This window comes from Ostrea edulis, chromosome 9 (assembly GCF_947568905.1).
Source record: "Ostrea edulis chromosome 9, xbOstEdul1.1, whole genome shotgun sequence".
Classification (NCBI taxonomy): domain Eukaryota; kingdom Metazoa; phylum Mollusca; class Bivalvia; order Ostreida; family Ostreidae; genus Ostrea; species Ostrea edulis.
In genome coordinates this window covers 11,318,062-11,329,926 of record NC_079172.1, presented here as the reverse complement: position 1 = coordinate 11,329,926, position 11,865 = coordinate 11,318,062, and the positions used below count along the sequence as shown (strand labels likewise).

Below are 11,865 nucleotides of genomic sequence, written 5' to 3'. Positions count from 1 at the left end.
AAATCCCTTTACCTGGGTTGATCTTTGATAGCTGGAGGTAGAGTACCGCTATAAGCCAAGTTGGCTGGTAACTTTAATACTTAATCACTAAAGAATTCTACTTCCGGTTATACTATAATAGTTACGTGACATCAGACAGCAGACGACGCAACCACATCGTCCTTGACATTACATGAATAGCTAGCATTAAAACAACAATTTCTTGAGTGTTTAGGAACAATTAAAGCAATAAATACACATTTATATATCTCAAACTGAAAATACGAAACTATCGCTAAACAGTACATGATGTCGGCAGCATGTATACAACTACGAAAGCTCCAGAAATCTTGATCAATAATGAGGAAAGCAAAGGTGTATTCACGTGAAGTACAGTGGAATAAAATCAGTAACATATACAGATGTTTGTGGCATGTATCCCGAATAATGAATTAGAGCATTTATAAAGATAGCAAATGAAAACAGCAAGTAGCATGTGCTAAAAACAGTTAATAATCCCAGAATTTTAAGATGTAAATATAACATACAATAAAATGCATGTGCAGTCACAAAATATATTCACCCCCCTTATGCCTATTACAATATATTTCAAAAGTCTAAGTTATATATGTATTTATCATGGGTACATTAGCATTGTTTGTACACGTGGAATGTTGTGTTTTGGAACGGGTGAATGATTGCATAGTGATTGGTTATTTAAATAGCAGCTAGTACGCATGAGTGAATTAGTTATTTAAGGATCAGTATTTGCGTGAATGTGCCATTCAAAGGCTCAGATTCGCAGGGTATTTCACGTTTTATAAATTCCCACCCACCCTTCCCAAATAAAGGTTTCTTTATTGGAATTATGAATATGACATTGGTTAATGATATCATAATATGAATTTTTTTTATAGTTTGTGTTCTTTCGGTGAATTGGACATGCTGTACAGGGTGGTGGCATATTGATGAAGTGCATGTAGCAATGGGGTATTGAGAATGTGTTTGATACATTGGTTATGTGACGGTGACGTGTTAATAAATCTGAGCGCTTTGCCTCCTATCCTATACAATGCGTTGTTTTATATGGTAAGTGATTTATGTTCGTTTGAGTGAAACGAATTAAGAACATAAATGGATAAACAAAGATAATCTGATATGTTTCAAAACATTGAACCCAAGAGGAATAACTCTGTTTCTATTGATTTCTCTATCAAGTTCGTTATGCGATAGCTTTCCTTTATTTTTCACAAACATTTGTATATTTTTGTGAAGAAAGTTTCATGAAATTGTTATGAATACTACTATATCGTCATAACCAGTTTATGTGAAATTTTGATAATGCTGTTTAAGGAAAATTGCATTTTTCTTACGTTGATATATGATTCTGTGTATGCATGTCTCGCATCTTAAAAAGTGCGATGACCTATACATTTTATTTGATAATATAATTTATTAGTTTTAACTTTAACAATGGAAATAGATACACTCTCTATACTTTTATCAGATAAAAATGTGAGTGTGGAGCTACCTTAATGATAAGATATCTGAATTCACACAGGTATTTCAACACGGAGTCGCAATGATAACAATGACATTCAAGTGACGCAGCATAAATCATTTTAACTTATCTGGTGTAAAATATGCAAGTGAATTACATGTACACTATATTTGGTATGATGGAAATAATCCCCATTAATTATGTTCGGAAATTTCCTAAAAAATAATTATAAATTCTTTACTTTGTACAATATTTTCGTAGGAAGTACAGGTGGTTCCATGCCAGCACATAAATAGATTGCGCTATTTATCCGAAAATTTTCAAACACCCTAAGATCAGAAAAACCTTCTTTAAATACCCTAAGATAAGGAAAACTTTTGCCATGGTTATTATAAACTGATAGCCGAATGCGTTTAGACTCAATTCTAAAAAGAAATTTAAGCGGTCGAGGCTGTTCAAAAGTTTCTATGAATGTGACGTTCTGCATTAAATAGCCTTTTTTCCATGCGGAGAGACGCCATTTTCTTCTACCTTCCTCTAGATCTAATACAGTAAGCTCCAATTCGACAAAGACACTGTTCGTTGAGTATTTCAAAACTGCATTTTCATAGGTGGCTAAACCCAACTGAATATTTGAATTATCTGTCGCATATATCGCTCGGCTATTTGCAATGTATTGAGCTTTAGGGATATTTGGAAATACTTCAAATTCAATTTCAATTTCCCGAAAATGTCCTGCCTCACGAACTGGAAACTTTGTGCAAGAACTTTTATAACGAGTGGTAGTTCGTGACTGAGGATCCATTGTTTTTAAATCAAATTCCCCTGAAAAAGAAAAAAAATTCTATGATGAAGCACGAAATGCAGAAACACACTGTTTTAACACACATATATTTTGTGTATTTATTACAGTTAATTTAAAAAACAAAACACACAAAAATACATCTTACTGATTTTCATGCTTACCAGAATAGAATGAGGAAAGGTAAACCGCAATCCATCCACACACAAGTAATCCTAAAATATACATAATACATGTATTTGAAGACATACGTTCTGTTACGTGTAGCGGTCACCCAGCCAAGTGCTGATCACGCTCCCTGTTGCTTAACTTGCGTAATCAAGAGAGAGACTCTACCACATCACTAGATAAGCTAACTTTAAGTTCCCTCATATACTGTCCGCTACACTTCCCCCCACGCGGGGAAGCTTCGTCCCGAAGCTTAGCGCGGGTCCTTTCTAAGTGTTTGGCACCTGCTTAGTAACGGCATCCGCCGTTCCGACGACAACCACCGTCGTCCCCGGACGAATCCACGTCCGTACCCAGAGCTCCGAAGAGACTCTACCTGAAGCAGGCCTGCTGCCAAACACCAGAGTCACTACACTGCCACCAATTTGTAACGTATAAGCGGTCACCCAGCCAAGTGCTGATCACACTTGCTTAACTTGCGTGATCAAGAAAGAGACTCTACCACATCACTAGATAAGCTAGCTCTCTAGCGAGGCAGTTTAAGTTCCCTCTTATACTGTCCGCTACAATTCTCTTGAAATACATTAAGGTATGAACTGCGACGCTTTACGCCAGCATACGTCATGAAGCTTCGTGGAGTTCGTCGACGTGAAGTGTCGCGGTATGAAATGTGTCGACGTGAAGTGTCGCGGTATGAAATGTGTCGACGTGAAGTGTCGCAGTATGAAATGTGTCGACGTGAAGTGTCGCGGTATGAAATGTGTCGACGTGAAGTGTCGCGGTATGAAATGTGTCGACGTGAAGTGTCGCGGTATGAAATGTGTCGACGTGAAGTGTCGCAGTATGAAATGTGTCGACGTGAAGTGTCGCGGTATGAAATGTGTCGACGTGAAGTGTCGCGGTATGAAATGTGTCGACGTGAAGTGTCGCGGTATGAAATGTGTCGACGTGAAGTGTCGCAGTATGAAATGTGTCGACGTGAAGTGTCGCAGTATGAAATGTGTCGACGTGAAGTGTCGCGGTATGAAATGTGTCGACGTGAAGTGTCGCGGTATGAAATGTGTCGACGTGAAGTGTCGCAGTATGAAATGTGTCGACGTGAAGTGTCGCAGTATGAAATGTGTCGACGTGAAGTGTCGCGGTATGAAATGTGTCGACGTGAAGTGTCGCGGTATGAAATGTGTCGACGTGAAGTGTCGCGGTATGAAATGTGTCGACGTGAAGTGTCGCGGTATGAAATGTGTCGACGTGAAGTGTCACGGTATGAAATGTGTCGACGTGAAGTGTCGCGGTATGAAATGTGTCGATGTGAAGTGTCGCAGTATGAAATGTGTCGACGTGAAGTGTCGCAGTATGAAATGTGTCGATGTGAAGTGTCACAGTATGAAATGTGTCGACGTGAAGTGTCGCAGTATGAAATGTGTCGACGTGAAGTGTCACAGGATGAAATGTGTCGACGTGAAGTGTCGCGGTATGAAATGTGTCGACGTGAAGTGTCGCGGTATGAAATGTGTCGACGTGAAGTGTCGCGGTATGAAATGTGTCGACGTGAAGTGTCGCGGTTCTTGTCCTCATGTATTTTCATAAATGAAATTTAATCTTCATTTTTACATTCTACTTGCATTTCTGTCGGAATTCTCACCCAATAAAATAGATGTACTACATTTATCAAGATTCATACGCGCATTGTTTACAATTTCAACGCATGAAGAATTGGCCATCATTATAATTTGTAGAGATACCAAAAGCAAAAACGTTGGAAATGTAATATAACATCATGATATGACGTGTACACGAGTAAATATTTTCACTGTGACATTACTTAAACATTGAATACATAATGCGTTCAGTTATCATATTACTTATATTTTTAAATCACATATGTATTATTTAATGATTTTGTTTTCAAACTAACATGGTTAATGTACATTTTATCTATGTTGGCAATTTATGACTGATTTTGCTCTCGGACATCTCATCGTAGTCTTTTGTATAGATATGAAATAGAGGTTTTTGCTTCAAAATTGGAGCATGTGTACCTTTAAAATTGTCCATATTCGCAAACGAATCTACCATTTAATTATATGTGAAATCTTTAAGGTTTGGAGTATATATAAAGTGTCTTAAAATTCCTGATACACAAAATATAGACTTACATATCATTTTGCATATTGATAAAGTAATATGCCATGTGAATTCTATGAAAATATTTTTATATCATATGTATTTTATTTTTGTTCACTTAAAACAAGTTTTCACCATACTAGTGAGTAATACGAGCATCTTTCTAATAATTTGCAAGATCGCCTACCTACAATGATTATTGCACCGCAGCGGCTATCGGAACTTTGGTCGTTAGAAGGCCTGTCATCTACAATAGAGAAATGAAGCAAAACAGTTATCTTCAATTACTAGTATTCGAGGAAATTGGTTGTATCATTGAAAACGCGAGACGATGTCTGTATTGCGTTCGTGTCACTATCATGCCATTATGTTACAAAGTGACTTGATTTTCTTTCTCAGTTCTACCAGAGATGTTACTTTGGTGTATCCGAATACACTGTGGTACGTGTTGCTTAATTTGTATTATAGGTAGGGTGGCAGGGGACAGTTTCTTTGGTTCTGAAACATTTGGGTAGGGGGTATACATCAAAGCCAGATTATGACAGACTAATGAATAATCATATTTCCCTTTTATGTCAATACTTGTATTTCATATTAGTGTAGTTAATAAATTATGACCCTAAATTACATGTAATCTATAAATACTGGTGCTGGTGCACAAAACATGCTCTGAACAGGTTCCCCTGTTTTGCTTTGATTTTCTCTCATTTGGGCTAATCCGCACCCCCCCCCCCCCCCCACCCCCACACGCCATCATAGTACCAAACATGGGGATTTAGACACTGTGCACAATCAAGAACCCTATCTGCCCTTCTCAAAAATCTACCTCTCATATGGGGCCATCCACCTTCCCTCACAGCTACAGATCTTTTGCTAGACCCTGCATGTTTTTGTCGGAATTTCTTCAGCAACTGACCACGTGTCTTAGTTTCGTATTTGCACCCATCTATATGCTAGGAATCATGGTGACACCTACATGTTGTATATCAACATTTTTATTAATCACTCAGCTACATTTGACATGTATCCTAAAATTATTGTATACATTTTCACACATGTAATATCACTTCAAATATGGGGTATTTCCATTTTTAAAAAAAAAAAAGTTGACCGGGCCTATCGTGCGAAAATGTCCCCTGTATACCCCCTATCCACATGTTTCAGAACCAAAGAAACTGTCCCCTGCCACCTAGGTAGCAGGGAACAATTTCGCACTATAGACCCGGCACTATAGACCCGGCCAAGTTTCTTAAAAACGGAGATACCCCATATTTGAAGTGATATTACATGTGTAAAAATGTGTAGAATAATTTTAGGATACATTTCAAGTGTAGCTGAGTGCTTAGTGGGAAAAAAAATGATATGCAACATGTAGGTGTCACCATGATGCCTAGTATATAGATTTGTGCAAATGCGAAACTAAGACACGTGGTCAGCAGCTGAAGAAATTGAGACTAAAACCTAGAGGGTCCAGGAAAAAGTAGGTAGCTCAGAGGGAAGGTGGATGGCCCCATATAAAAGATAGATTTTTAAGAACGTCAGACAGGGTTCTTGATTGTGCACAGCGTCTATATCCCCTCGCTTGGTACTGTGGTGGTGTGGGGGTGGTGCGGATTTAGCCCAAATGACAGAAAATCAAAGCAAGAAGGGGTACCTGCTCAGAGCATATTTTGTGCAGCAACACCTGCATGTATGGATGACATTTAATTTAGAGCCCTAATTTAATAACTACACTAATAAGAAATACAAATATTGAGAAAACAGGGTAGTATGATTTTTCATTAACCTGTCATAACTTGACTTAGATGTATACCTCCTTCCCACATGTTGAAAAACCTAAAAAAAAAAAAAAAACAACAACAAAAATGTCCTCTGCCACCGTAGCATGGGACCGTTTCGCTGATTTGCTGATGAGGAAACAATAAGTCGTGTAACGTCTACACGAAGAACATTACTAAAGTATGAGGAAGTAAGTTGCGTATAATTGATGTGAAATTTTTATTGACATGTCCGAAATTTTCCACACTAGTCTGAATTTCGCTGCTGTCATAGGTGAGAAACGACTCCGTGACCTGGACCGGTAAATGTCCTAGTAAAAATAAACAAGTGAAATCGAGAGAACGATGACGTATATCTTTGTTATTTTAAAAACCTGTGGCTTGAAATTTGGCATGTAAGTAGTTAAAACATTAATCTATGCAAGGAAATAGACAAATTACACATAGCGTACCTAGATCAAGATTTTTTAGGCATTTGAAGCGAGTGGTTAGTTGTTTTTTTTTTATCTGGATCAGAGTTAGACCTCTTTTATATTTATGGTATCACGGAGTTCGGGCTCAAAACGGGCTTAGCCCCTGTGATTCCTAGCATATAGATGGGTGCAAATACGAAACTAAGACACGTGGTCAGTTGCTGAAGAAATTCCGACGAAAACAAGCATGGTCCACCAAAAGGTTTGTAGCTGAGAGAGAAGGTGGATGGCCCCATATGAAAGGTAGATTTTTAAGAATGACAGAAAGGATTCTTGATTGTGCACAGTGTCCAAATCCCCTCGCTCGGTACTGTGATGATGTGGGGGTGGGGGGTGGTGCGAATTAGCCCAAATGAGAGAAAATCAAAGCGAGAAAAGGGCACCTGCTCAGCGCATGTTTTGTGCACAAGCACCGATTACATGTAATTTAAGATCATAATTTATTAACTACACCAGTATGAAATACAAGTATTGACATAAAAGGGAAATATGATTATTCATTAGTCTGTCATAACCTGACTTTGATGTATACCCCCTATCTACATGTTTCAGAAATATAAAAAAAAATGTCCCCTGTAACCTAAAAGATTGATTGATTGTTTTGGGAGTTTACACCCTTATGGCAATATATCAGCCATTTTACAACTGTTAACGAAATGGAAAATTATCGGTTTTGAAGGGTTATAGTTTCCCTGATGGCTCCCAGTAAGCCTTAGGCTACTTTTTTTTCTTTAGAAATTCAGAGGAATAATTCACGTTATTAGCTTTGTAATTCACGTGACATTGGAGAATACCACTGAAACAATACAAGAGATTTCTCGAGTTATTTTTCAGGAGATGGAGGTTGCAATCAAAGTATGTTGGGTATTTGATATATTGTGATTTTCATTTTTGTACAATAATTTGATATATTTAATCAAGTATAAGTTTAAGTTTATGTTGAGATGAGAGACCAGTGAATGTTACATGATAAAAACCCAAACAAAAACAACAACAAGAAGAATAACAAACTGTCGACATTAAAACTATTTTTATGATCTCAATAGTATTTGGAGTTTATAAATGGTACTTGAGTCAAAAATATTGAGTCTAGTATATACGCCTTAAACAGTCTGTACGTAGCTAGAAGAACAAACCCATGTAAACATGTTACGTACTATCCGATAAATAAAACAAAAACTGTCTTCAAATATTGTAATTTCAAACGAAATCACCAGTAAATAAAATCATTCTTGAATACTTATATTTTACTGATGTTTTCATAAATGGACGGGTTGATGGAGAAAATGTGATTCGTGTAATTTTGTGATAGGTTCTATAAAAGCCATTTACTGATGTCCTCTTCAAAAATTCATAGCTTACACTTTATTTGTATTCAATGTGTAGAATATGAAAGTTCCTCAAGGAAAAATGTGTTTCATTTTACAAGAATGTACAAGTAGAGTTTTACAAGCACGTGTACTGTATCAAGGGCATGGTATTTCAGAAAAGGATATATTAATGAACTATATTTTGTGTCTGCCTGGAAAGTCTCTATTGACACGCCAATATATTTACCAAAGAGAGAGAGAGAGAGAGAGAAAGAGAGAGAGAGAGTACTAAATTACCATGTACTGATTTCATACATGTATGGACTTACTGTTTGTTGAGTTTACTGGAGTCTGAGTTCGTATTGATCTTGAACTTGTATTATCTAGAAATCATAAATAAAATTAATGCCATTTAGATATAATCAAATGTATATAGCATGCAATCATATTACTTGTATTTGTCAACCTAAGCTTTGTTCCTATATAATGCTCAAAATATTTCATCATTCAGTTGCAAGTTGTTAGAAAATATACGTGTACTTTTAATATTAGTCCCTTCATAAAATTACATAATATTGACTTCCTAAGAGCATAATGTGTAACTGAACATTATTTCAAAATAAAATAATAGAACTATGTTATGATGTGATTTACTATTGGCTACATTTATCTCGTTTGTTTGCCTATCCTTAAGGATGGATTATGATTCTTTCTATATGTTAAACAACAATGGTGACTGTTTTACGTTAAATGATTTTATTCAAAAATAACGAAAGGCATTGGGCTGCATGCAGACATAATCTAATTTCGCCCTGAAGTTTATGTCTAAAAATTCAAGTTTAAATTACCATCTGTTGAATTCATACAGTGTTTTGATCTTTGTCTTATATCGACTAGATATCATAAATAAAATTTTGTGACTTAAGCTGTTTTACAAAATGAGGTGACACGTGCGCTTAGTCATTGTTTATCATGGGGGCGAATTTGACAGCGAAAGGATGTATTATTTGAAATGACGATTTAGTGTGGAATGGAATGGTTTCAATTCGATTCACTTGCCGAAAAATCATTAATTTCATGGATTGATTTATGTAAGGTTTTGAACGATTCACACCAAATGTAATCTGAAATAAATTCAAACCAAAGCGCGACTGATTCCCCGCATACTTTATGAAGGCTTGGACAGAAACGAGGGGGTAGGCATCTTCACAAGTCAATAACCCTTGACTTGTGAAGATGTGGGATAGGAAAGTCCGAATATCCTTTCCTTTCCACAGAAATTAGTGTCTGCCCAACTCCCTATTTTGTATTGCTTATAGGAGTTATGAGATTGATCACTGTTCGTTGTCTTCGCCTTTCATAAGAGTTAAAGCTAATAAATTATCAAATGAAATATATAGGTCATCCCACTTTTGAAGATGCGAGACATCAACGTCAGACAATTACAATTTTCCTTAAACAGTTTTTAAAAAACCCACTCAAAGTGGTTAAAACGATACAATAGTATTCAAGATAATTTCATGAAACTTTTTCCTTACAAAATTATTCAAAATTTCTGCATAAAATAAAGAAAATGTATCGCTTAGTGAACTTCATAAAGGATTCAATAAAAACAGAGTTATTGCCCTTGTATTCAATATTTTGATCTCCCTCATGCATACATGTAGCTCTTATCCTTGGACGAATTTGGCTCCACTTTTTTGGCACGCTGTTTTTGGCTATATTTAGCTCTAAAACTTCATAGTTATTTCGGATTTCAAACATTTCGGTTGAGCATCACTGAAGAGACATTATTTGTCGAAATGCGCATCTGGTGCATCAAAATTGGTACCATATAAGTTTTACATATATGGAAAGTATGAACTTTTTTCTATATTAAATACTTCACCAATTGTTTTTTTCATTGTACCTAGTGAATAAAATTCTACAAAAGATATATTTCTATCATGGATAAAGTTTAATTTTTAAAAAACTTATGCCGTCACGCATGGATTATACTAGATGGAGCTACCTTAAGATGAACTTTATTTTATATCAGTTTGTGAATAAGAGCAGTCTAACTCAACCTCTAATGGGTCTTTGCTGAACATTGATAAAATATGTATAAGACATTTTATAGGCAAACATGCAGCACAATATACATAACTGCACACAATACCATAATGCATGTACAATAAAACAAAACTAATAATGAAAAGAAACAAGACGGTATAAAAAACTTGATTAGATAAACACCAAATAATAGTAAAACATAGACAGTCCACCGGACAAACATACGACAGGACTTACATTTTTCATACCCCCGGGAACATTTTGGAAAAACATGTGCTATTTTATATTATTTTTAAATGGTGGACACATTTCATAATGATTATGAATTATTATCATTATATGATATCTATCATCCTTTATGTTTAACATGTAGCCCGCATAATAGAAAGAGAAAGACACATAGCTCTCCGCATGCGCAGATCCAGGATTTTTCCAGGGGGCCAAACGTTTGCTTAACACGCAAATGTAATAACTCAATTTTTTATACATCATAATAGTATACGTACATTTACATTATAAACCTGTGATAAAATGCAGTACAGAATTTTGAAGGATATTTGCTTATAAATGCAAAGACCGAATCACTATAAATCTGTTGGGCGTATGAACACTGTCGAGCATGTCGTCTGCATTTAGCATCTCGGCCCACAGGAACCGGCGATTTTGTACTAATAATAGTACGAGTCTATACCATATCATCTCCTAATAAAATTAGTATTACTCCTTATTAGGGGGTCGTATGACATAGACCCATACTATTATTAGTACAGACAAAATTACCAGTTCCTGTGCTCGGCCGCACGAGTGCAGAATGAAAACAAAGCTTTGTTGCCCATTCCTTCTCAGACAACACAAGTGCACCTCATTCGATACCAGAGAAGTTGATGTTAGCTCTAATATGGTTAATATCACCAACAAAAAACACAAGAAATGAATCCAAGTGCGGGATTTTACAAAAATTATTCAATGAGTAATTGTACTTTGAATTTCTCGAAGTGACAACATGGCCTAACAACACCAATAGTTACTATACCTACGCTGTTTACAATTGGATATATCTGAAAAAAATGAACACTGATTTTGACTACGGATATCGCCATTTACCTGATCAGGATATAGGGCTCACATCGGGTGTGACCGGTCGACAGGGGATGCTTACTCCTCCTAGGCACCTGATCCCACCTCTGGTGTGTCCAGGGGTCCGTTTTTGCCCAAATATCTATTTTGTATTGCTTATAGGAGTTATGAGATTGATCACTGTTCGTTATCTTCACCTTTCATTGTACAGCTTTGTTAATAAGTTTATGTGTGTGATATTTAGTTGAGAATCAATTCAAGAATTTGTCTAGTAATTCTTTTCAACATTGCACACTCTTTTCTTTCACGTTATTAAATAATACTTTTAATTACTTTCCTTGGCTACTTACCCAAAAGAATTAGGCGGGAGATTTAAGATATAAATGAAAAATGCACACCTTAAAAAGGTTCCAAAAATGTAAATACTAGCAATGAATTGGTTGGTTTTTTTTTTAAAGATGTAATCTCATAACTGCAACGGTGTATGCAAACAAATTTTCATAAATCGCCAACACACGTGTTATTCAATCCCTATACACACACTGTTGCAGTTATAAGACTACATCTTTCAAAGAATAATAATTAATTGCTTTCAAAAATA

General features: G+C 36.0%; 1 protein-coding gene across 1 annotated transcript in view; it reads right to left on the bottom strand.

Annotated features, from left to right (window-relative positions):
* Window positions 1-228: 228 nt before the first annotated feature.
* Window positions 229-11,865, bottom strand: part of LOC125659506 (uncharacterized) — a 29,693-nt gene continuing 18,056 nt past the window's right edge. The window contains exons 7-10 of the mRNA XM_056148514.1: window positions 8,465-8,518; window positions 4,762-4,821; window positions 2,447-2,497; window positions 229-2,305 (exon numbers count right to left, since the gene is read on the bottom strand). Coding sequence (XP_056004489.1) covers window positions 1,707-2,305; window positions 2,447-2,497; window positions 4,762-4,821; window positions 8,465-8,518 — 764 coding nt within the window. The 3' untranslated portion in view covers window positions 229-1,706. The remainder of the gene's footprint in view (window positions 2,306-2,446; window positions 2,498-4,761; window positions 4,822-8,464; window positions 8,519-11,865) is intronic.